The 27,304-nt window shown below is 46.7% G+C and overlaps 1 protein-coding gene across 5 annotated transcripts in view; it reads left to right on the top strand.

Moving 5' to 3' along the window:
- CIT (citron rho-interacting serine/threonine kinase) overlaps positions 1–27,304 on the top strand; it is a 429,539-nt gene that overhangs the window by 302,261 nt on the left and 99,974 nt on the right. For all 5 annotated transcript variants that reach the window (XM_082258872.1, XM_082258873.1, XM_082258874.1 and 2 more), the window contains one exon: positions 24,544–24,708. In XM_082258872.1, the coding sequence (XP_082114998.1) occupies positions 24,544–24,708 (165 nt within the window). The remainder of the gene's footprint in view (positions 1–24,543; positions 24,709–27,304) is intronic.

Raw genomic sequence — 27,304 nt, forward strand, 5'->3', positions numbered from 1 at the left:
GACAGATGATCTTGTCTTGGAGAGTCCTGCTCGGACCTCACCAGACTCCAGATGGCAGCGGGTGACGTCGGTAGCTCCACCTTCCCCCCGCAGGGTTCCATTTTTTCCCTGATAGGGTCAACATTTAGGCCAGTGGTTGCCATTGGTTTAGTTTCACAAACATTGACAGAATGGACCAAATTGTTACGCCGGGACATTAAGGGGAGAAGTATCCCCCCGGCAGTATCAGATTTGCTGGAGCAGATTATACAAGGGCTACAGTTCATCTGTGACGCCGCCCTGGACGCCACTCCCTTGCTAGGGCGTGCATCGGTTTCAGCAGTGGTCCTCAGACGCGTGTTGTGGTTAAAGTGCTGGTCGGTGGATCAAGGTTCCAAAAAAGCTTTGGCTAATCTCCCTTTTCAAGGGGATCGCCTATTTGGGGCCACCTTGGATGAGATTATAAAGGATCTCACGGGGGGCAAGAGCACTTTTTTGCCACAGACTGCTAAGGGTAAAGGACCTCGTAACAAGCGAGGACCTTCCTTTTCCGCTCACAAAAAGTTTGTTCATTCCGCTGGGGCGGGGGATAAAGGGAAGCCCTCCAAAGCCCCTTCAGGGGGTTTCAAAGGGCGCTGGTCGGGTAAACAAAAGTCCGGCTCAGCCAAACCAGAAGATAAGACCAATACAGCCTGAAGGTGCGCCCCCACCCATCTCTGGGGTGGGGGGACGTCTTCACCGGTTTCCGGATCCATGGCTTTCCAGAATCCCGGACTAAGGGGTTCGCGAGGTCATACGGTCGGGATACAAGATCGAGTTTCGATCACTTCTACCGGTGCGATTCTTCCCTTCCAACATTCGACTATCCCCGGATCGCTTAAAAGCTTTGCGGGGGGCAGTAATGGATTTGATGCAACAGGGAGCGGCAGTTCCCGCTCCTTGAGCAGAACGTTTTCTTCACTTTTCCCAAAGATCATTCCTAGTTCCCACCAGGAGATTGAACTATCTGGTCCTGGGACTGATAGTGGCCTTCTTAGAGGCAGTACCGTATGCCCAGTCTCATACCCCAATTCCCCAAAAGGAGATTCCTTTCAGATGGAATCGGAATCCCGATTCTCTGGACAATCGGATCCGGTTGAGCGAGCGGACCAGGGAGTCTCTGGTCTGGTGGCTTCGGTCTCCGATGCTCAGCCAGGGGAAGTCATTTCTTCCGATATAATCCAGGTTACCGATAAATGTATTGGAACTGAGAGCGATCAGACTTTGTCTGATTTTACTGGACCGAGCAGCTTCAGGGCAACCAGGTTTGGATCCAGTCGGACAAGGCCACAGCCGTGGCTTATGTCAATCACCAAGGGGGCACCAAGAGTGCCCTGGCGGCCATAGAAGTGGCCAGCATTCTTCATTGGGCGGAACGGTTTGTTCCGGCTCTCTCCGCGGTATTCACTCCGGGGGTTGAAAATCGGCAGGCAGATTATCTCAGCCGTCAGATTCTGGATCAAGGGGTATGGCCTCTTCATCCAGAGGTATTTCACCAGCTGTGTCTTCATTGGGGCACCCCGGAGGTGGATCTTTTGGCAGCTCGGCTCAACAGGAAGGTGCGGAGGCTTGTAGCCCGCTCCCGAGATCCTCGAGCGGACGCAGCAGACGCGCTGGTCGCCCCATGGGGACAGTATCAGCTACTGTATGTCTTCCCTCCTCTCAAGTTGCTGCCGAAACTTCTTCGCAGGATAGAGGTGGAGGGAATTCCAGTTATCCTGGTAGCTCCGGACTGACCTTGTCGACACGGGTACGCCGACTTGGTCAGGATGGTCACGGACGCTCCTTGGAGACTTCCTCTCAGGGAGGATCTGCGGTCTCAGGGACTGATCTTCCATCCTGCTTTACAATCGCTGGCTTTAACGGCCTGGCTATTGAGACTCAGGTGCTGAAGGACAAGGGATTGTCGACTTCAGTTATTTCTACTTTAATTAAAGCAAGGAAAGAGACTTCCAGAAAAGTCTATCATCTCACATGGAGGTCTTATATTGCTTTGTGTGAATCCTTTGGATTTCCTCCACGTGCCTATTTGGTGACCCGAATCTTGGCTTTTCTGCAACAGGGGGTTGAGCAGAAGCTAGCCTTGAGTACTGTCAAGGGTCAGGTTTCAGCGTTGGCAATTTTCTTTCAGAAACCTTTGGCTACCCATTCCTTGGTGCGGAATTTCATCCAGGGGGTGCGGCACCTGGCTCCGCCAGTGCGCGCGCCCTTACCGCCCTGGGATTTTAATCTGGTGTTGTCGGTTCTTCAGAAACCTCCCTTTGAAGATATCAGGGAGATTCCCTTGCTTACGTTATCCCAGAAGGTGGCCTTCTTGGTGGCCATTACTTCTGCACGCAGGGTGTCAGAACTGGCCGCATTATCTTGTCGTTCCCCATGTCTGGTGGTTCATAGGGATAAGGTTCTTCATCCGAATCCATCCTTCCTTCCTAAAGTGGTTTCAGAGTTTCATCTGAATGAAGATATTGTGTTACCTTCCCTGTGTCCTAAGCCCAGTCATCCTCGGGAGTTTGCGTTATATTCCTTGGATGTGGTTCGGCAATCAGGGTATACTTGAAAACTACGGACTCGTTTCGTAAGACGGATTCACACTTTGTGATCACGGATGGCCCCAAAAAGGGGTTGCCTGCATCTGCTGCGACTATCTCCAAATGGATCAGGCAGACGGTGGTACAGGCTTATTCTATTAAGGGTCGGAATCCTCCGTTCCCTGTTAAGGCGCACTCCACTCGGGCGCTTAGTGCTTCCTGGGCCTTCCGCCATCAGGCGTCAGTGGTCCAGGTTTGCAAGGCGGCTACCTGGTCGTCGGTTCATACCTTTACAAAATTTTTTAAAGTTGATGTGAACCGCAAGGTTCTGCAGGCCGCAATTTGAGGAGACCGTTGGTCTACCTCGAGGGTTTTTTTCTGTTGGGTTTTCAGTTGAGTCTCATCCTTTTGTCTGATGAGCCTTTAAAACTTCTAGTTGGCGCCGGTTGGGCCTTCTAGATTGGATTTTGATTTCTGTTATCCCACCCCTCATTTGTGGCACTGCTTTGGGACGTCCCAATTTGATATTAATCAAGAGGACTGCGTCTGTCAATGAGCGACAGAGAAAAATTGATTTTTGTAAAATCTTACCGTAAAATCCTTTTCTCTTAAGCTCATTGACAGACGCAGTACCCGCCCCTCTACTTTTGAGTTGGGTTGGGTTAAATTCTCTGACACTGCTTTGTGACATAACTGACATCCTGTAGCAGGGAGAGAGAGGATATACCCTCTGGGACTGCCCCTAAGGTGTGGCCAGAACGTTTTCCTTCTGCCTAGTGTCCTACTCCTGTAGAGGGCAGTATAACCCAATTTGATATTAATCAAGAGGACTGCGTCTGTCAATGAGCTTAAGAGAAAAGGATTTTACGGTAAGATTTTACAAAAATCTATTTTTTTTAATTAATGCAATGAATTCATTAAGGTAAAAAAAAAAAAAAAAAAACCTACAGGCTTTATACCCTATTTAAATAGGCAAAGATGGATTTTGCATCACAGGAGGTCTATTCTAATTTGTGCTCACAGACACTATGGGGTTTATTTACTAAAACTGGAGAGTGCAAAATCTGGTGGAGCTGTGCATGGTAGCTAAACAGCTTCTAACTTCAACTTGTTCTATTGAGCTTTGACATAAAAAGACCTGGAAGTTGATTGGTTTCTATGCAGTGCTGCACCAGATTCTGCAATCTCCAGTATTAGTAAATCAACTCCTATAGGAAACCTTAGCAGCAACAAATGTCCATGCAAAACAACTAACCAGCACATCTCTCTAATTTAAAGGAACAAGTCACTTTTTAAAGGGAACTGTATGTATCCTAAGATAATTACAATTTCTGCCTTCTCTCCCCTCAGTTCTGAAGGACATTATTCCTCTGACCACATTTAACTAAAGCCAAGACAAACCTTTATACTGCTGTGAAGCCCAATGCTTTGTGGCTAAATAGTAGCAATAATTTAATTTCTCTTACGTTTATTGACAGACACAGCTCCTGATATTCTTAACCATTTGGTTATACTTCCCCCTAGTAGAGTGGGACACTAGCAAGGATAAGCTCAGGCATGTTTGAGTTTGTATGTGCCCGATCCTGCCAGGAAGCCGACACTGCACTCCGCTAATCACAGGCAGTAAGACATTTCCCGATCTGCAGCTGTCCAAATCACTGCCTGTGATTAGTGTACTGCAGTGTCGACTTCCTGGCGCGATCGGGCACGTATGAACTCGAACACACCCGAGCTCATCTCTATACACGCCTAGGGGGTATACTCCCTCTTTCTGCCTAGTCAGGAGTAAGGACCTAGTTCCTTACTGGGATTTCTGATCTTGGGAATCTTTCATCAAAATTTTTTTCTCTGATCTACAATCAACTGTTGGACTGGGCGATGGGCTGGATAATCGAGATCCAGTGGTCACCCCAGTCTGGCCAGCGAGCCCGCCAGACCACAGCTCCACGCTAGGTCGACCGCGACATAACTCCACCGGACAGGGGCTGGCCAGCGAGTTAAACACCTCGGGAGGTCGCATGCGACAGGATCTCAGCCCGAGTAGCAGTGTTCCTCCTGGCCCCTTAATTTAGATGGAGAAGGTTTCTGTCTGGAGCAGCGCCCGCCTGGTTCCTGATATGGTGAGTAGCTGTCCCCCCACTCCCCCTGGAGGGTTTTGGGGTGGACGTGGGCCCCTCCCTGGGATGGTCAGATCTCCGGGTTCCCTTTCTTCTGTCCCCCATCCCACCCCCCCCTCAACTTATGCTGGGGCTGTTTGGGTGGTCTGGTCCACCTCCTGGGGGGGGGGAGCAGGGTGCTATACTGGCGATGGGGGCGATTTCGGCAGCGGGCGCCCCTCCTCATCCCCTGGTGCTGACTCCTGGATCCTTTTACTTCCTGATCGCTGCACGTGCAGTGCAGATTACATAGTTACATAGTTAGTGAGGTTGAAAAAAGACATCAGTCCATCCAGTTCAACCTATGATGTGTGTGCGCGCGTTTGCTTTTATCCGTACATTGTATACCCCTGTATGTTGTGGTCTCTAAGGTGCCCATCTAATAGTTTTTTGAAACTATCAATGCTCCCTGCTGATACGACTGCTTGTGGAAGAGAATTCCACATCCTTACCGCTCTTACAGTGAAGAACCCCTTACGCATTTTAAGGTTAAACCGCCTTTCCTCTAGTTTCAGTGAGTGGCCACGTGTCTTATTGTATCTCCTTTCTCTGAATAGTTTGTTCCTTATGCTAGGGTCGCCAGTACAGAATTTGTACATTGATATCATATCCCCTCTCAAGCGTCTCTTCTCCAGAGAGAATAGGTTCAGTGCTTGTAGTCTTTCCTCATAGCCGATGTCCTCCATTCCCCTTATTATTTTTGTTGCCCTTCTCTGGACTCTTTCCAATTCCAGCACATCCTTCCTGAGGACCGGTGCCCAGAACTGGACAGCATACTCCAGATGTGGCCGGACCAGAGTCTTGTAGAGAGGGAGAATAATCTCTTTATTTCTGGAGTGAATCCCCTTTTTTATACATCCCAGTATTCTGTTGGCTTTGCTTGCAGCGGCTTGGCATTGCATGCCACTGCCAAGCCTTTTGTCTACCAGTACCCCCAAGTCTTTTTCCATCCTAGACTCACCCAGAGGTTCCCCCCCTAGTGAGTAGCTTGCTTTCTGGTTTCTGGCCCCCAAGTGCATTACTTTACATTTTTCAACATTAAACCTCATCTGCCATGTAGTTGCCCACCCCATTATTTTGTTCAGGTCCGCATGTAAGGTTTCCACATCCTGCATAGAAGATATTGGCAAGCTTAGTTTAGTATCATCCGCAAATACTGCGATTTTACTAGATATCCCCTCCTCTAGATCATTTATGAATAAATTAAACAGGATTGGTCCCAGGACAGAACCCTGGGGGACCCCACTTTCCACACCCGCCCAATCAGAGTACTCCCCATTAATCATCACCCTCTGGACTCTGCCCTGGAGCCAGTTCTCTATCCAGGTACTCACCTTATGGTCCATACCTACCTTCCTTAGTTTGTACAGTAAGCGTTTGTGGGGAACGGTGTCAAAGGCCTTTGCAAAGTCCAGATACACCACATCCACAGGCTTTCCTTTATCTAGGTGGCAGCTCACTTCATCGTAGAAGGTTAATAGATTGGTTTGGCAAGAACGATTTTTCATGAATCCATGCTGATTACTACTAATAATACAGTTTTCATTACTAAAATCTTGTATGTGGTCACTTAACATCCCCTCCAAAATCTTGCAGACTACAGATGTTAGGCTGATTGGCCTATAGTTACCCGGGATACATCTCGGCCCCTTTTTAAATATTGGTACCACGTTGGCTTTTTTCCAATCAGCTGGCACCATACCCGTCTGTAAACTATCCTTAAAGATCAAGAATAATGGTCTGGCAATCACCTGGCTGAGCTCTTTAAGAACCCTCGGGTGCAAGCCATCCGGTCCCGGTGATTTATTTATCCTGGTGGCTGCAGGTGCCTGTTTCCTGCTGGGTGGTGAGTCTGGTGGGGTTCTCTCCTTCTCTCCCTCTCTGGTAAGGATCGCTTGGTGCTCTGTGCCTGGCAACTGGGTGGTTCTGGCAGCACAGTGGAGGTCTCATGGAGCCTTTTGTAGCACATCTCCCCACCTTATACCCTCTCTGAGGCTGCGCCACCCTCCAGGTCCCATCCATCCATTGATACACTGGCGGCGGTCCTGGAGTCCTTTGTGTCCCGGGTGGAGGTGGCTTTCAGGCGGCGGACCAGCAAAGCGCCCCCCCGCCTTCCCCTGCCTCATCTGTCTCATCAGATCCTGAATCTAATTCGGCCGCCGCGGACGTGAGTGATCCTGCTGGGTCTACAACCACGTGCCCGAAATCCTCTGATAGTGAGGATGATTCCTCCACGTCTGCAACCACGCAGGAAAAGGCGCTGGTGGAAGCACTGATTGTATCTGTGTGTGAGACCTTGAAGATAGAGGACGCAGCTGCTATGGGGGCACAGGTTCCCTTTGGCACTTACAAGCCATCCAGAGCGGCAAAGGTGTTTCCTTTCCCCACCTATTTTGACAGAATTGTCACTAAACTGTGGGGACCCCCTTGGGGTCCTTAAGCGCTTTACTAGGCGTTACCCCTATGAGGAGTCCCTTATTAGGAAGTGGACTGTTCCACTAAGATTACTAGTACAAGACAGATGTTCATTCTTAACTAGCCAGGGATTGCAGAAGATAGGATCCGTGGCTCTGAATGACATTGGTAGACCAAAGTTGGCCATACGCTAGTGGAATTTCATTCAAAATTATTTGTTTTAAGAACACTAATTTGGCTTTCTAGTCCTTAGTGGGATGAAATCCATGTATGCTTTCGACCGTAGTGATGAGAAACATTGATGAGAAGAAGCTCGGTGAAAAATTTTCCTAGAAAGAATTTTGCACAGTGTATGTGGTTTTTGATCAGAAATTTATATTCATTCCAAAATAGAATGTTAGTGTATCTAAGGTCAAAATGGAAAATCATATATTCATTCCCACATTGTATTTCAGTTATTTATAGCTTATACCTATTAACCTGAACGATCTTAAAGTGGAGTTCCGGGCACAGAAGTCATTTTTTACTAAACATACCCCCGGGACAGTCAGGGCTAGCACATTCCACAATGGCTAGCCTCTGATCTGTCCCGGTTCGCACTTACCTTTTAGAAGAAATACTTACTTATAAAATTTCTTCCACAGCGTTTCCATCTCTCTTGTGGGCAGCTGAAGCCGGCGCGGTCCTCTTCTGTGTCTTCTTCCGCGTCTTCTTGTCTCAGAATGCGCCTGCACCGGCCCCTCTTGTCGCCCGGAAATGACGAGCGGGGCCGGTGCCGTCGCATTGATTCCTGGGAGCTATGACGTTCAGCTCCCAGGAATCATAGCGAGACAGGAAGTGACGGGGTGAGCCGCGGCTCCGAGGGAGGAAGTACTCTGAGGTGAGTATCTTCGATCTTCAATTACAAGGTAAGTAAACAAAAAAAAATAAAATAACTATCCAATTTCTTTTCAGGTGAGGTCTACCTAGCGGAGAGGCACAAAAAAAAAAAAATATTGTTTTTGTGCCCGGAACTCCGCTTTAAGTTTGTAAACTAACTTTGTGAAGACCCCCACACATTTACTTCCTTGAGTTCTGAGACACATTCACTATGCCCAGTGATGAGGCACTGCTGTGTCACACATTTCACAGAGCCTGTTTTCTGAACTACAGAGCTGGTGAGAGGAGAAGTTTTAGGTGGCGGAGTCAGTGCAGGAATCACAACTTGCAGGCAACATGATACCATGGGATATGTAGTTCTAGTAAACCGCAGAGGAGAAGCTGCAAAACAAACAGGGAATCCACATAGTTGTGGAAAGAAATGGCCAGCAGACAGGCAGAACTGGCAACATTAAAATAGTTTTTCAAGTAAGCTTATTTTGGATTGTCAAAAATAACTATTGTTTCCATTGCTATTCAAATGCTGATGTAATAAAAAATGAAATGTGTACTCTGTGACCATAGATTTCCTTTAAAAGCAAACAAAATTTTCACATACTTTCGAACATTTGTTAAGGCAGCGAACGTACTGAGAATATTCATGTTTGTTTAAAAATCTACCAATGTATGGCCAGCTTTACTCACTTCAGGGAACGCCACCCTAAGTACTCCACAATGGGGATGCCATGATAGGGCACTAGGGTGGACATAAAAGTCATTACTATGACCAAGGTCCAGAACTGCTGAAGGACACTGAATCATGTTCTTACTATAGGAGAGAATAGACTGATCGTTGCTGACCTTATAAGTCTGGTGGTCCCTCAGGCTAGGGCTAGATAGGATGAAGCACCAATAAGAGGTGTAGTCATCCGTTATGAAAGGGGACTCCTCTGTAGAAGGGAAAGTAAGATCATGTATGGCACTATTTCCAAGGACAAAATCCTACCAGGATAGGAGTCCAAAATCCCAAGTTGTGAGGAGCTCAGAAAAACATAGAAGGTTGCAAAATTGGCTGCAATAATATCAAATGGGCGAGAAAAGGCAGCTGAAGAAAGTGCCTGATTGACAGGTCTAAACAGAGTAGCATAGAGGAGGAAAACCTGGGCATCCATGCTCCTAGGAGGTAAATTACCAAGGAACCAGAAAGGGTGGGGGGTATCTTTTATTCAAAAGGTTGAGCAGATGAGAAAGAAGGCTTCTGACCTCATGCTTTACAACTTGAGTGGGATATAGACTCTAATCACCTACAAGTTACTTTCGCAGTAGTAGATGAAAGTTGGGGTTCTTCCGCCCCCATCCACACATCTTCTGCACTGAAGCAGGAGCACATGCTGCTATTCAATAAATTCTCTTTCAATTTGTTAAAAAAAAAGAGCCTTTCATTGTCTGAATGGTCAATGACTCTATAGGTTGTTTGCAGGCCTCGTAGAGGAATGTTTGAAAAAAAAAGTGTATTGGTAAGGTCTTTGCAGCCATAAGAGCTCTAAAAGACCCTATGCCTGGAACAAAAGACTGAACCTCCAACTGCGTGGTAAAACACACTACATCAATCAGGTTAGAAAAAACTCCCTGAAAAACTGAGTCATGCAGAATTTGCTGAAATACAGTTTTACTTTAATGGTAGACAGTAAGGACTCTTAATCAAAGATAGCAATTGGGGCATCTGGTACATTCAAGCTGGCCACACAAATTTGGTCAGTTTAGCGGTGACTGGCCGGATTTCGATTCATGTATGGGCTAGCTGGTTGTACACAAGTCGAACAATAGTCCAGTATGTCGGGGTTTACCCAACAATCAGTGCCGCAGGCTGCTTTTTTTGTTATTCGTTGTCAGATGCACAAACTTATCACACATACATTTCACAGAAGAGTATCAAGCTTTCTATAATGGAGCAATAAAATACTCCAAGGGATGACTTTAAAATAATAGGGGTCCCAGGATTTAGGTTACAGATGTAGACTCCTTCTGTTAATAATGAATATTTGCCCCTAGGGGCAGTAGTGTAGGATAGGCTAAGATAATCCATTGCAGTGGAACTGTCCTCCGTGTCTTTGAAGAGACATGATACATGTCACAGCAGAAAACAGCTAGGCATGGCAAATTAAGGCAAGAGCTCTGTTTGTACATACAAACCCAAGCAGCAAGTGCTGGTTTAAGGTCCAAGGCAGCCGGAGGTGAAAAAAATCATAAAACATACAAGTTGCTTTGAAGAAGGAGCAGCATCTCCCTCTAGGCTAAATGGCAGGAAAAGAAATGTGGAGCACATTTCACCTAGGGAATGATGTCAGTGCTCATTTACTATTACTACGTTAAAATTGCAATGACAAAACTTGTTAAATGGCACCAAAAGATACCAACTGTGAGGTAGCTCCCGATGCTTCAGCTTGACTGGCCTGACTTGTTCAAGGCTTGACTGACTTGAATGGCTTGTCTCATTATATGAGTCTTCAGAGACTGGATCCTACTAGAGGCTATTCCATGGCTCTAGACCTGTATAGCGCTCTGTGGCTAAAAAACACAACATGCAAAAAAACCTAAGAAAAAAATATCTACAGTGTAGAGGTTCTTTAATGAGGAAAAATAAAAAGCTTGCAAAAATATAGTTAGATTTGTTTCTTAGCATAGCCGAGTAAAAAATGCCTGAATTGTGGCAGTTGGAGGTAAGGTTATATGGGGGCTTGCTAAACAGATTTTGTTTGCCAGCGTCTCAACCTAATAAATGTGGCAGTATAACCTGACCTGTTTAGGAATTTCTATAATTCCTGTGTTCTTCAAAATACAAAAAGAAAAAAAGTTTTTTTTGCTCTAGATAAACCTAAAAGTAATCCCACAACTAAGATTTGTGTCATTCGAAAACAATAACTAAAGCTACAGCATTGTACTTGCGGTCACAGTAACGTCATAATAAAAAAGTCGGTCTTCCTTCCAACCTGCTTTTTTCACAGACCGCATGCGAGGCCTTTTCGTAGCGGTGCAAGCCTTGCTACCACGAAGGGTGATTGTTTCCAGTCTCAGTATCGGAACGTTTGTTTCATGTTTGCAGGTCCCAGGCGCTTACGGCCACATTACCCTGCATGCACCCGATCTCGTCTGATCTCAGAAGCTAAGCAGGGTTGAGCCTGGTTAGTAATTGGATGGGAGACACCTGGGAATACCAGGTGCTGTAGACTTAAAGAAAAGCGAGGTACATCCAATTTTGGACCTCCAAGCTTTAAACCGCCTTGTACGGGTACAGATGTTTCAAATGGAGTCTATTTGTGTGATAGTGGTATCCTTACATCAGGGGGATCTTCTGGCCTCTATCGCTATTAAGGACGCTTACCTTCATATTCCGAGATTTGCCGATCTTCCACATTTCCTCCACTTGCCGTGGGTAAGGAGCATTATCAAGAGGTCTCACCTCAAACCCTCTGGTTTTTCGCTAGTGCTGTCCCTGGTGTTGGCATTGTTGTGCCAGCGGGGGATTGCGATACTTCGTCCTCCCATGGGACGAGTTCCAAACTCTGTCCACACGAGACTTCTGAAGGGGAGATTCTTGTCATGTGGGGCTGGAATCCACAGTATCTAGATACTCTGATTCTGTTGAGCTGGGGTATGAGAGGGTCCCTGACATGGTGGCTTCGCTGTCGGCGCTTTGACGGATAAAGATTTCTTCCCCTGTGCGGGACAGTGGTCACCACGGATGCCAGCCTGTCCGAGTGGGGTGGTGGTTTTTGGCATGGTTTGTGCTCTGGGGGTCTGCACTCTGGAAGAATCCAGACTACCGATCGATATACTGGTCACTTCTTCCGGAGGTGTTTCATCAGTTGTGTCCTGGTGGGATACTCCCGAGGTGGTCCTCTTGGCCTCTCTTTTCAACAGAAAGGTGCTTGGGTTTGTGGCACGGTCTTGGGATCCTCTGGCCAACGCCACAGACGCACTGAAGGCTCTTTTGGGACCAGTATTGTCTGATATACAGTATCTCACCAAAGGGAGTGCACCCCTCATATTTTTGTAAATATTTTATTATATCTTTTCTTGTGATAACACTGAAGAAATTACACTTTGCTTCAATGTAAAGTAGTAAGTGGTACAGCTTGTATCTTTGCTTTCCCCTCAAAATAACTCAACACACAGCCATTCATTTCTAAACCGCTGGCAACAAAAGTGAGTACACCCCTAAGTGAAAATGTCCAAATTGGGCCCAATTAGCCATTTTCCCTCTGTGGTGTCATGTAACTCGTTAAAATTACAGGTGTGTAATTTGGTTTTATCGCTCTCATTCTCTCATACTGGTCACTGGAAGATCAACATGGCAGCTCATGGCAAATAACTCTCTGAGGATCTGAAAAAAAAAAAAAGAAATGTTGTTCTACATAAAGATGGCCTATGCTATAAGAAGATTGCCAAGACCCTGAAACTGAGCTGCAGCAGGGTGGCCAAGACCATACAGCTGTTTAACAGGACAGGTTCCACTCAGAACAGGCCTTGCCATGGTTGAATAAAGAAGTTGAGTGCACATGCTCAGCATCATATCCAGAGGTTGTCTTTGGGAAATAGACGTATGAGTGCTGCTAGCATTGCTGCAGAGGTTAAAGGGGAGGGGGGTCAGCCTGTCAGTGCTCAGACCATACGCCGCACACTGAACCAAATTGGTCTGCATGGCTGTCGTCCCAGAAGGAAAAACAGTTTGCTGAAGACAAGCAGACTAAGGACATGGATTACTGGAACCATGTCCTGTGGTCTGATGAGACCAAGATAAACGTATTAGGTTCAAAGGGTGTCAAGCATGTGTGGCGGCAATAGGGTGAGTACAAAGACAAGTGTGTCTTGCCTACAGTCAAGCATGGTGGTGGGAGTGTCATGGTATGGGGCTGCATGAGTGCTGCCAGCACTGGAAAGCTACAGTTCATTGAGGGAACCTTGACTGCCAACATGTACTGTGACATACTGAAGCAGAGCATGATCCCCTCCCTTCGGAGACTTGGCCGCAGGGCAGTATTCCAACATGATAACGACGCCAAACACACCTCCAAAATGACCACTGCCTTGCTAAAGAAGCGGAGGGTAAAGGTGGTGGACTGGCCAAGCATGTGTCCAGACCTAAACCCTATTGAGCATCTGTGGGGCATCCTCAAAACAGAAGGTGGAGGAGTACAAGGTCTCTAACATCCACCAGCTCCGTGATGTCGTCATAGAGGAGTGGAAAAGGAGTCCAGTGGCAACCTGTGAAGCTCTGGTGAACTCCATGCCCAAGAGGGTTAAGGCAGTGCTGGAAATAAAGGTGGCCACACAAAATATTGACACTTTTGGCTTAGTTTGGACATTTTCATTTAGGGGTGTAGTCACTTTTGTTGCCAGTGGTTTAGACATCAATGGCTGTGTGTTGAGTTTTTTGAGGGGACAGCAAATTTACACTGTTATACAAGCTGTACACTCACTACTTTACATTGTAGCAAAGTGTCATTTCTTCAGGGTTGTCACATGAGCAGATATAATAAAATATTTACAAAAAATGTGAGGAGTGTACTCACTTTTGTGAGGTACTGTATGTATTTCCTCTTCCAGAACTTCTGCCAAGACCTCTGCGTAGACTTGAGGCAGAAGGGATTACAGCCATTCTGGTGGCTCCAGACTGGCCTAGTCGGTTTTAGTACACAGATCTGATACGGTTGGTTGCCGATGTTCCTTGAAGTCTTCCTTTTAGAAGAGATCTGTTGGCTCAAGGGCCAATCTTCCTTCTTGCCTTACGGTCGCTGGCTTTTACGGCTTAGCTGTCGGAAGCCAGGCGTTGAGGGCTAGAGGGTGGTCATAATAGGTGATTGCCACGCTGCTGTAAGCTATTAATTCTACTTCTAGGTACTTTTACCATCACGTTTGAGAGTGTACTTTGTGGATGTGAATCTCTTGGGGTTCACCCGTGCTCCTTTTCAGTAATTCGGATTTTGGCCTTCCCGCAACAAGGTGTGGAGCAGCGTCTGGCCTCGAGTACCACCAAAGGCCAGGTTCGGCCTTGGCAGTTTCTTTCATTGTCCTTTGGCTAAGTTTTTCTGTGGTTCGCACCTTTGTCCGAGGGGTTTGCCACTTGGCTTTCCCTAGTGCGTTTCCATTGCGCTCGTGGGATCTCTTCTTGGTGCTGTCGGTTCTTCAGTAACCGCTGTTGGAAAATATTCACGAGATTGCTCTGCTTACATGGCCCAGAAGGTGGTCTTCTTGGTCGCTTTTTCCTTCTGCACGTAGGGTGTCGAAGCTGGCAGCGTGTCTTGTCTTTCACCTTACTTGGTGGTTCACGGAGATAAAATGGTGTCCTGGCCCTGCCAGTCGTTCTTTCCAAGAGTCGCATCTGCTTTTTATTTAAATAAGGCATGTTTTACCTTCCTTGGGTCCTAGCATAAGCACCTTAAAAGAGCTTGACTTACACTCTTTAGATGTGGCTCTGGAAATCAGGGTGTACCTGGTGACGACTGAGTCTTTTGAAAAATCAAGATTCCCTATTTGTCCTTACAGATGGATTCTGTTAGGGGCTGGCCGCGTCTGCTGCTACCATTTCTAGATGGATAGGCAGACGGTGGTGCGGGCCTATTCCATTAAGGGTCGGAAATCTGGAGGGGGTGTGTCCGACTTCTGGGATGTGAGGAGCGTTTTTGGGCAGCTCCGCCGCAACTGAATCATCCGCCACATAATCCTGCACCATCTGCAGCTATACTCACCTCGATTTGCCTCATCCACGCTCCAGGAAGCTTGCTGACCTACGCGGACATGGTAAAGTACGGTAGGGATGTCCTGCCATCCCCGGCAGGCCGTGGCTCGGGTTCCCCCGGGCAGACTCAGCCGACATCCGTCCCCGGGCATGGAGGCCTCAGATAGCCCGCTCCTGCCGTGGCTGGATGACGGAGGGCACTGCAGCCTTCACCTAACATCACTGGGGAGGCAGGAAACAAGTCCCTTGGGCGGATGGAGGAGCCTACCTTACATCAGATAATGGACGCCATTAAAGGGTGCCAGGCCTCCCTGACATCCCACATAGATGCCTTGCTGGTGGATTTCTCCCTCCTTAAGGAGGATGTCAGTAAGATCAGGCAGAGGGTCTCGGCAGCGGAGCAGCGGATCAATTCTGTGGAGGATGATGTCTTCCCTCTCCCCGCAGCCATCCGGGACATACAGGCTGAACAAAGGGCGCAGGCTGCATAGCTGGGCGATATGGAGGATCGCCTGCGCCGCAATAATCTCCGCTTTGTGGGGTTCCCTGAGGGTGCCCAGGGGGGACAGGCGGGGGACTTTCTCCTGGACTGGATGCGCAGGGCCCTGGGCCCGGATACCTTCTCTCCGCTGTTCGCTATTGAGAGGGCCCATCTAGTCCCCTCCAGGGCCCCGCTGCCTGGGGCTAGGCCCAGACCTCTGCTTGCCCGCATATTGGACTTTAAGGACAGAGATGCAGCACTAAGGAAGGCCAGGGAGTTACCGGACCTCAGCTTCAATAACAAATTTTATTACCATCTTCCCTGACTTCTCTGCTTCTACGCAAAAACAGAGAGCTGCTTTCTTGAATGTGAAAAAAAGGCTCAGGGACCGCCATCTTCCTTATAGCATGCTCTATCCTGCAAAACTCAGAGTGGTGTATAAAAGTAAAGTGCATTTCTTTATGGATCCTGCTGATGCTGACCAGTGGCTGGACTCGTTGGGCAGAGCTTGATTTTCTGATTCCTAAAGTGTTGCCCCTACAATGACCTGTCTCCTCTGCCTAAGGGATGGACTGCCGCCATATCCGTCCACAATCCCCCCCCTTTTTTTTTTCTCCTCTGTTGGTTTCTGTTATCCTTTTCAGCCGTGGACCTGGAGAAATCATATACCTGTGGCTCCTTTACTCCTTTACTCCTGCAGCTCGGATGATACACATCCATGGTACCTGTTGTGGCCCCGGAGGTCCTCATGAACAATGCAACTTTTTGTGCTTCCCCTACTGTTTGGTTTGGGGCATAGACTTGTGGCAGTTGGGGTTGCGAGCAGGATGGGGTCTTTGGGGTCTTTTTTGTGGACTGTTATCCGACCTATATATTTTCATGTTTTTTTCCTTTTTTTTTTTTTTTAATTTTTTGAGTCCAGTGTGGCTTGTGGCTCATGCTCTTTCCCTGGTGTCCGCTAGGGGAGCTACGTTCCCTGGCAGGGGCAGTCGTCTCTTATATCGTGATGGCTGAGGAGACGTTGACGCTCTTGTCTTGGAATGTCAGGGGCCTAAATGACAGAGTTAAGAGGGCTCTCGTGTTCAACTATATTCAGAAATATAAGCCCCACGTCATTTTCTTACAAGAGACTCATCTGACTGGTTCCAGGACTTTGGCTTTTAAACGGGCCTTTATCGCGCATCATTTTCATGCCACGTTTTCTAGCCATGCTAGGGGTGTCTCAAATCTGATTGCGCGCTCTCTTAGCTGTACGGTTAAACAAGTGATCACTGATATGTATGGCAGATTTGTTATATTGCTTCTGCTCATTAATAATGTGGTATATACAGTTGTGTTCAAAATTATTTAACCCCCAAAGCTGTAAAGGGTTTTAGGGAATTTAGTGTACATTTGTAATTGTATTCAGAATGAAATCCTACAAGGACTTCTTAAAGAACCATATGCAACTAAAATGACATCAATTGGTTTTGTAATACAGTAGTAAATGTTTCTTTTGTGAATTCTTCATTGACACAATTATTCAACCCCTTAAAGACTACCACTTTGAAGAACAGAGGTTCATTGAAGTGTTTTCAATCAGGTATTGAAAACACCTGTGGATGTCAGGGAGCAGCAATAAAGCCTAATAAGCACCAATTAGGCAGCTTTAAAATGACTGTGATACTCAGCTCCTTCTAGACATTTACTGGTGTGGTTACAAACATGGTGAAGTAAAGAGAATGGTCCAGGAAGACAAGAGAAGGGGTGATTACTCTTCACAGGAAGGGCAATGGCTATAAGAAGATTGCAAAGATGTTAAACATACCAAGAGACCCCATAGGAAGCATCATTCGCAAATTCAAGGCACTGTTGAAACGCTACCTGGCCGTGGCAGAAAGAAGATGCTGACTTTGACTGCTGTGCGCTACCTGAAGCGTAGAGTGGAGAAAAGTCCCCATGTGACTGCTGAGGAACTGAGAAAAGATTTGTCAGATGTGGGTACTGAAGTTTCTGCTCAGACAATACGGCGCACACTGCGTGATGAAGGCCTCCATGCCAGAACTCCCAGGTGCACCCCCTTGCTGTCTCCAAAGAATAAGAAGAGTCGACTGCAGTATGCCAAAAGTCATGTGGACAATTCACAGAAGTTTTGGGATAGTGTTCTGTGGACTGTTTTGGGGCTGTTTTGCTTCTGCAGGTACAGGGAAGCTTCAGCGTGTGCAAGGTACCATGAATTCTCTTCAGTACAAGGAGATATTGGATGACAATGTGATGCAGTCCGTCACAAACCTGAGGCTTGGGAGACGTTGACCATTTCAACAGGACAATGATCCCAAGCATACCTCCAAGTCCACTAGAGCATGGTTGCAGATTAAAGGCTGGAACATTTTGGAGTGGCCATCACAGTCACCAGACTTAAATCCGATTGAGAACCTCTGGTGGGACTTAAAGAAAGCAGTTGCAGTGCACAAGCCTAAGAATGTGACTGAACTGGAGGCTTTTGCCCATGACAAATGGGCGAAGATACCCGTAGATCGCTGCAAGACACTTGTGTCAAGCTATGCTTCACGTTTAAAAGCTGTTAGAACTGTAAAAGGATGTTGTACTAAGTACTAAGATTGAATGTCACTTGGGGGTTGAATAAAACTGATAATGATGTGAGCACAGAAAAGACATTTGTGGTTATTTCATTATAAATGTTATGTTATATTTGTCTGACCTACACGTGCCTCTTTGATTTAATTGTAAGCAGGATGACTGAATGATCAAAATCAATGTCAAACTGGCCAAAACAATCAATTTCAGTGGGGGTTGAATAATTTTGAACACAACTGTACATTTGTGTCTCTCTATGTCCCCCCTCCGTTTACCTTGGCTTTCTGGGACACTGTCATGTCCCAGATTCTCCAAGTAGCGGAGGGACCAGTTTTGATTGCCGGGGACTTCAATTCAGTATTATCCCCTGGCTCTGATAGATACCCGGGAGAGGATGGGCCTTCTTCCTCGCTGGCGGCCTCACTTGCCAGATATAATCTGGTGGACTGCTGGTGCTGGAAGAACCCAGACAGTAGGGAATATTCATGCTACTCTGCTACTCATAGAACTCTGTCTAGGATTGATATGTGTTTAGCGTCTCCGGATTTGCTTCCCAGGATGTTGGCTGTCTCGTACTTGCCCAGGGCTATTTCGGATCATTCTCCTATGCTGATGAGGTTTGGCCTTTCCTCGGCAAAGGGACTTAAGACATGGCGGCTCAGCCCTTTGTGGCTGTCTGAAGAAATTTTTTTATAATATCACGGCCAAGGAGGTTGATCACTTTTGGCAGGTTAATCCGGAGCGGGCTTCTGGGGCTATTGTATGGGACACCTTTAAGGCCTCCATGAGGGGTGCAGTCGCGGGAGTCATTCACCAGTTACGGGAGGATAGGGCATGGAGGGTGGAGACTCTACAGTCGACAGCGACTGAGGCAGAACTAGAGTATGTTAAGAACCCTTCCTCCTCCAACTATTCCCTGTGGCGAGATAGTGCCCGCCAGTTGGACTTGGTACTTTTGGAAAAAACACAGAAAAAACTGCTTTATCAAAAACAGCGCTTATTTGATTAAGGGGACAAAAATAGTAACATTTTGTTTTTCTTTCTCGTTCTGAACACCCGGTTAAGGACATTTTGGCGATTTATGATGAGAGCTCTCATTTATGTACCGATAGGGGGGATATCACGGCAGCTTTTGTCTCCTTTAACCACTTAACGACCAGCCACGTAGATCTACGTCGGCTGACTTTGAGTGGTTATACCGGGATGATGCCTCTAGCTAGAGGCATCATCCCGGTACCGTTGTTTGAAGCCGGCGGTCGGCTTTCCGTCGGTAACGATCGATGCGGCTCGGGAGCCGCTCGATCGTTACCCGGGGGGGCGGGAGGGGACGTCCCCCCCCCCTCCCGCGGCTTTGCTCGGGGCTCCCGTCCCACCGGGAGCCCCGAGCACCCAGCCGGCACGTCCGCCGGCTGGATGGAGTCACGATGAATGCCGGAAACGGCATCGATCGGGTCTCCGATGACGTAACCCGGAGGCGGCGTCCATGACTTCACATCCGGGTTACTGTGCCGCAAAAGGCGGCAGATTTAAAAAACGGCTGTATGCAAAAATGCCGTTTTCGGCGTTTTGCATACAGGGAAGTGTAGTGGAGGGGTCTAGGGTCTTTTAGACCCTCGATCCCTCCATAAAGAGTACCTGTCACACATATTGCTGTCACAAGGGATGTTTACATTGCTTGTGACAGCAATAAAAGTGATCAGATTTTTTTTTTTTTTTAAAAACCTGTAATAAAGTTAAAAAAAAAAAAAAATAAATAGGAAAAAAAAAAAAAAAAATTTAGCCGCCCCCGTCACCGTTAGCTCGCGCACAAAAAAAAACGTATACGCAAGTCGAGCCGCAAAACCACACATGTTCAAACCACACATGTGAGGTATCGCCGTGATCGCCAGAGCGTGGGCAATAATTTATAAAAAAGAGCTACACTCTAACTCAAAACTGGTAACCGTTAAATAAATTTAAAGCGTCGCAGATTGAGATCTCTATTGACCGTAGTTTGTCGCCATCCCACGGGGGGGGGGGGGGGGGGCGCAATTTTAAACCGTAACATGTTTGGTATCTATTTACTCGGCGTGACATGTTCTTTCACAATATACAAAAAAATGGGCTAACTTTACTGTTTAGTATTTTTTAAAATTAGTGAAATGTGATTTTTCAAATTTTTTCCAAAAAAAATGGCGTTTTAAAGACCGCTGCGCAAATACCGCGTGACAAAAATTTTTGCAATGACCGACATTTTATTCTCCAGAGTCTTTGCTAAAAATATATATATAATGTTTGGGGGTTCTAAGTAGTTTTGTAGGAAAAAATACTGGTTTTAACTTGTGAACAAAAAGTGTCCGAAATAGGGCTGGGGGTAAAGTGGTTAAATCCTTGTACACCTCTCAGGTTTCCTATACCCCTGCTGAGCTGGATGTATATTTGCAACAAATCCCGCTAGATAAGCTAGAGGATGAGGATAGGTTGGCTTTAGACTCGCCTGTCACCGTCAAGGAGATAGAGGTTGCCATGACTTCTTTTGCTGCCGCTGGGGTACTCCTCACCCCGCGCCTGTTGGCCATGTACAAGGAGGCCTTTGACATTGGGGAGCTCCCGACTTCTCTTCAGGAAGCCCTCATAGTTCTCATCCCCAAGCCGGGCAAGGATCCCAAATACTGTCAATCTTATCGTCCTATTTCCTTAATTAATGTGGATGTTAAGATTTTGGCTAAGGTCTTATTCCGTAGAGTTATTTCTAAGCTTATCCACCCGGATCAAACCGTTTTTTTTCCCGGACGCTCCACGGCAATAAACCTGCGCAGACTTCACGAATCTTCAGCTGTCTTCGGAGGCTCCGGACACCAGGGTGGTGGTGTCTTTGGATACTCATAAGGCGTTTGATTCTGTGAAGTGGCCTTATCTGTTTGCGGTTCTCGCACGGCTGGGTTTTGGACCTTAGTTTATTGGTTGGGTTAGGCTACTATATAACTCCCCGGTGGCTAGGATTCGGGTTAATAACACTGTCACTGAACCTTTCTCCGTGAATTGTGGTACCAGGCAGGGGTGCCCTTTGTCACCCCTACTGTTTTCCATAGCCATAGAAACTTTGGCGGCTCTACTTAGGAGGGACGAGCGGATAAGGGGCTGTAGGGTCGGGGATGTGGTTGAAAAAACGTCCTTATACGCTGATGACATGCTTCTATATCTGGCAGATTCTGCTGAGTCATTGACGGTGGCACTGGGGGTAATCGAGGCCTTTGGAAGATACTCCGGGTTTAAAGTCAGTTGGTCTAAGTCGGTGGTCTTCCCTTTTGATCCTGCCTTGATGTTTTAATATGGTGATTTCTCACCCACTTCAAGTGGTTTCTAAATTTAAATATCTGGGGGTGACGGTTCAACAACCGGTCCAGTCGTACATTGATAATAATATTACTCCGCTGATTCAGAGACTTCGGTTGACACTGTCAACCTGGATTAAATTGCCCCTTAACCTGTTGGGGAGGGTCAATATTTTTAAAATGATATACTTACCCCGTTTTTTGTACCTCTTCTGGCAGGCCCTGGTATATCTTCCTAAGTCTCTTTTTAAAGCTATAGAATCTCTCCTAACGTCCTTTATTTGGGTAGGGAAGCCGGCTAGGATCTCGCTCCAAACTTTGCAACTCACTGCTACTGCTGGGGGGGCTGGCGGTCCCTGACCTCCAGGCATATTATTTAGCCTCCCAATATACCCATGTGCACGCATGGTTCTTCCCTGACCTCCCGAACACGGCGGTTACTACTTCAGCGGCAGTGATGGGATCCTATGAAGCCCTGCTGAGCTCTTTGTGCAGGAGGGGTCCTTACCCTTTGGGGGGGGGGCGGAGATTTTAAAGCTCTCACATAAAATTACGCATATCTGTAATAAACGTATTGGGGGATCCTCCTTTAATCACTCTCCTAATGCTCCGTTGTGGTATAATCCAGGGCTCCCTGAACTCTATAAGCTGTCGAATCCCCGGAGGTGGGCGAGCTTTGATCTGAAATATGCACATCAACTGTTTGAGGATCATGCGTTCAAGTCCTTCCCAATCCTTAGGCTGGAGCTAGGTGTGCCCTCTTCCTGCTGGTTCTTGTATCAGCAACTTAGACATGCTGTTGGCCTCACGGAGGTACACCTGGCTACGGCACGCCTGGAGAGGGAACTCAGGGATGATGATCATGGGAAACTTATTTCCAGATATTACTCATTGCTCAGGCTGGATCAAGAAAATAAATTGTCTAAACTTAAAGACCGTTGGTGTTCAGACTTGCCACAGTTGGAGGAGGAAGTTTGGGATGAGCTACTTGGATCCCAGTTTGAAAGAATTATAGCGGCTGGTGATAGTGATACAACTTAATTATTTGCATAGGATATATTATACTTCGTATAGATTGCATCATATGGGTAGACTCCCCTCTGCCGCATGTTCCAGGTGTCAGACTCCTAGGGGGGATTTTTTCCATATGGTGTGCGCTTGCCCCAGCATCCAGGTCTTCTGGAGGGGGGTTTGCCGACTCATGGAGGAGAAACTGGCTCTCCCAAATGTTTGTTCTCCCGGGATAGGTGTCTCCTTGGAAATGTGTCAGAGGAGGACCTGCGGCAGTCTCAGAAGGTGTTATCACGTATTCTGTTCTTTTTTGCCAAAAAACTAATTGCGTTGCGGTGGAAGAGTCCTTATCCCCCATCTGTGGGGGCTTGGGTTTCTCTTGTTAATAATGCACTACCTCTTTACAAGCTTACCTACTTAGCTAGGGGTTGTCCCAAAAAATTTGACAAAGTATGGTTGGTTTGGGTAGACTCGGCTTCGGGATGCCTGGAAGTATAATAGAGATTTCGTCCTAGGGGGAATCTCCTGATCATGACTGTGGGTGATCTTGTGAGCCCTATTTCTATATTCTTGTCTCGCTACTGGTACTCATATTCTACTTTGTTTATGTATGGGTCGGATGGTTGGGAGGGGGGGTGGGAGGGGTTTTCTAGTTGACTCAATTTCAAGATGGTCTACTATGTTCGATTTGCTAATGATTGTGTGGTCATTGTATATGTATTTCCTATTATTTGACTGTCTTTTGCAAACTGCTTTGTTGCCCATGTTTTTGGGCTGTTGTATGTCTACCTTTGTATTAATAATAAAATACCTTTAAAAAAAAAAAGAAAAAGGGTTGGAATTCTAATTCCCTGTTTTGGCGTATTTTATGTCGGCGCTTAGTGCCTCTTGGGACTTTCGTCATCAGGCATCAGTGGTGCAGGTTTGCAAGGCGGCCACCTGGTCGTCTGCACACATTTTCACAAAATTTTTATAAGGTGGATGTGTTGGCATCTGCTGATGCCTCCTTTTGGCTGCAAGGGTTTGCAGGCCGCTGTTGATTAGTCCTCCTTGAGGGTGTACTTTTTTTGGCAGGTGATTCCTTGTTGAGCTCCTGGGTTACCTGGTTGGCTATGTTTAGCCCTGTTGAGAATTGTTTCTTTCTGTGTTTGTTTCCCACACTTCTCATGCTGATACTGCTTTGGGGCATCCCATTCGACTAATGAAGATATGTCTCTGTGTCCGTCGATGAACGAAAGAGAAAACTGGATTTTTTTCTTACCATAAAATCCTTTTCTCTGATGTTCATTGACGGACACAGCACCCACCCCTCTGTGGAGTTGGGTTATGTATTCTTCTGACACTGCTTGTTACTAAACTGAATCCTAAAGCAGGTAGTGGGAGTATACCACCTGGGACTGCCCCATGGGTGTAGTTAAAGTTCTGTTACCTTTGTTAACTCTTTTCTGCCTAGTGTCCTACTCCTAGGAAGCGCAGCATAACCCATTTGACTAATGAAGATATGTCGCTGTGTCCGTCAATGAACATCAGAGAAAAGGATTTTACGGTAAGACAAAAATCTTTTTTTTTTTTTTTTTCAGCATAGGCCCTATAGAATAGTTAATGGTGGGTGTTGCAATTTTTTATGTCACACGGTATTTGCGCAGCAGTTTTTTGAACTCTATTTTTAAAAAAATAAAACACTTTCTTGAAGTCCATTGAGAGACACAGATCCGGCTCCTCTGTTTGTTTTATTGTCCTTATTTACTCCTTGCTTACAAAACTGAGGCATGGCGGTTGGAGGTGGGGTTATATGGGTGCAGGCCTGTTTCTTATTTGCAAGTGTCTCAACCTCCTGAAGGAGACAGTAAAACCCAACTATTAAAGAATTAAAGAAAAAAAAAAGATTTTACTGAAAATACAAAGATATTTTTAAATTCTTTTTTCCCAATACTGGATAAAATGGGGAAAAGTAAGAACCCAGTCACGTTTTACTGTTAACCCGGGGGTATGTTAAAGAGATTTCCCATTGCTGTGGGGAAAAGACTGCAACAGAGAAAAAGAAAATAATAAAGCTGACTAAGATTTTAGAATCCCCCTGAATAACTAAAGAAAATGTCTTCTTCTATCTGTTGCTATTAGAGAGATTTCCCCTTGCTTCCTGTGACAGCTTTTTACCAGACAGAAGGTAATGAAATCTCTCCAATGGAGCCACTGAAGGTTGTAAAACCTGACATGAATTCCAATCCTTCCCCACTATATCAAAAGCTAAAGGAAAAAAAATGGGGCTATAGTTACAGTTTCAGGAAGAGAAGACAGCACCTTGAAGGGAAACTATATGTATGTTCTGCTCAATCAACTGCTATTTTCGCTGTTAATAATAATTTTGAATTACATACCTCAGTCTGTGAACATTTACAGTTTAAAGTCTGTATATGATCATCTGAAAAGTTTCTGTCTTCTACAGCGGCACATCTCAAGGTGGCTGAGCATCCTGTTCCATCTACACCTGGTACAGCAAGACAGCAAATAATTATGTCTGCTCTAGTTAGATCTCCAGAGCATCAACCAAATGCAGTCAGTTTGCTTGCTCCTCCGTCCAACAGAAGGAAAGAATCTTCAGCACCTGAAGGTGAGAAATGTGTCTACAACTAAATATCAGAATATTCTACCCCTTTAGGCTCCTTTCAATCTTGTGCAATGCAGGACTGCAGACAAAATTGTAAACATTTGTACAACACACAAGAAAATGTGCATCGTTTTTGCAGGTGCACTGTGGTGCTATTATTTGTAATGGCACCCCAACACACCTTGCTACCCAAAATGCAATTTGGTATGGTGCACTTAAAAAAATATTGTGAGGCAAGGCACATGTGCATCACACAGATGTGAACCCAGCCTTTCTGTGCTATTGCACTATTATTTATAACTGTTTTTTTTGTAAGCTTTACAGAAGAATATCTTCCTTCCTAGCTGTCTTCTGTAAACTACCAATCTCATTGCCCCCATGCAATGGAGATAAAAAAACACAGTCATGTTCAGAGTCCATATTAAAAGAGCAACCTAGGGTGACAACCATGGCTCCCATAGATAAAGTGGAGGAGTGATGTAACCACCCAGGGACAGAAAGAGTTGCAAACTCTAAGTGGGCTAAGCTTTTGCACCCTGGCCAGGAGGGAGTGCAGTTTATCTGTGCTGCATATTTGGATGCGGCTCCCCTAGTGGCTCGGCTCTCTGTTTTGGCAGTGATCCTTGGCTAACATACAGGCCATACTTTAAAAAAAAAAAAAAGCCCTGGATTTTCTTCCTTTGCAAGGAGATGGCCTGTTTGGAGCTACCCTGGATGACATCACTAAGGGTTTGACAGGGGGGAAAAGTACCTTTCTTCCATAGGCTACTAAGGGCAAGGACCCTCATCGCAGATGTGGGCCCTCCCTTTTCAGCTCATAAGAAGTTTTTTTGTCCCCCAGAATCGACTGTCAAGGGATCTAAGCCTCGTGGGGCCTCCTCTGATGGATCCAAGTGAGCTTGGTCTGGCAAGTCGAGAGCGGGCTTCCCCGGACCCTCAGATAAGGCTCCTTCAGCATGAAGGTGCGCCCTCACCCGTATCAGGGTGGGGGGACGTCTTGGCTCGTTCCCGGACCTGTGGACTTTCCTGGTACATGACAAGTGGGTCCACAAAGTTATACGATCCGGATACAAGATCGGGTTTCATGCTCGCCCTCCGGAAAGGTTCTTTCCTTCCAACGTGCGACTGTCCCTAGTCCGCTTCCCGTCCCTCTTTGGGGCGGTGCAAGATCTTTTTCTTCAAGGGATGATTGTCCCAGTTCTGATTGTGGAACCTTTTCAGGGGGTTTTACTCAACCTGTTTACAGGTTCCAGGATAGAGGACAAGGTGCTTCCAATTCTGGACCTCAAGGCGCTGAACTGCTTTGTGCGAGTGCAGAAATTCAGGATAAAGTCCATTCGCACAGTGGTGGCTTCCCTGCATCAGGGGGAATTTCTTGCCTCCTTAGACCTCAACGATGCCTACCTTCACGTTCCAATATGTGCCGGTCACCAACGGTTCCCCCGCTTTGCAGTGGGAGAGGAACATTATCAGTTTGGGGCCTTACTATTTGGTCTCGCCTCCGCTCCCCGTGTCCTCACTACAGTGTTGGCCCCGGTACTGGCATTGTTATGCCAGCGGGGGATTGTGGTCCTGGGCTATTTATATGATCTCCTTCTGCAAGCAGAGCCTTCTGCTGCACTGGCCGAAAACCTGGAGGTCACCATACAAACTCTGAAGTAGTTTGGCTGGATTCTGAATCTTTGGAAGTCAGCCTTGGTACCTTCTACGAAACTAGACTATCTTGGGCTGAGTCTGCACTCGGCCTTAGCGAGAGTATTTCTTCCTCTGGATAGACTTCAGACACTGCAGGTTGCAGTTCTTCACCTGCTGACCAGCAGATGGTCGTCCTTCTGGACTTGTATGCGGGTACTGGGCCTGATGGTGTCAACCTTCAAGGCGGTCCGGTTTGCGCAGTTGCTTACGGGGTCCCTGCAACGGGAGATTATGATCACATGGGTCAAAAATCTGCAGTCTCTGGACAACCAAATCCAGCTGAGCCAGGGTACGAGAGAGTACCTGATTTGGTGGCTTCTTTACCTGGTGCTCCGGCAGGGCAAAATCCTTCCTACCCTTGTTTTGGACAGTAAAAATCAGAACACTGAGCGCTAAGAAGACCTCCAGCATATGAGAGATAGATGAACAAATCTAATGAGCAGCTGAAGACAGGGAGGGGGGGGGGGGGAGGAAAGAGGAAAAAAGGCACAGACGATAAATGGGATAGTACTACAAGTGAACATAAACATGAAATGGTACAATTCAATTAGGTACAATGAGATACCATAAATATGTGGATGATCCTAAAGGGATAAAGTCCATAGGCACTGAGCAGCTCTTCCACAGATGAGGAGGAAGAATCTGTATAGACAAAAAGAAGAGGGGAGAAGCGCTCTAAGTGCAGACAATTTATTTCAGATAACAAGGCAGGTTATATACACTCACTAGACGTGAAGGGTAAAAAGCTGTGTCTGTCCAAACAATCCTGCAGCCATCCTCTGGAGGGTGTCCTCTGTTCACAGGAAGCCGTGTGCAGTTCCAACAATGGCGGTGGGAGGAAAGGAAGCCGGCTGCCTCCCACAACATCAGCGGTGAGCGGTCAAGAGGCTCCGGTCTGCGGCTA

This window comes from Pelophylax lessonae (genome assembly GCF_965119305.1).
Source record: "Pelophylax lessonae genome assembly, chromosome: 1".
Taxonomy (NCBI): domain Eukaryota; kingdom Metazoa; phylum Chordata; class Amphibia; order Anura; family Ranidae; genus Pelophylax; species Pelophylax lessonae.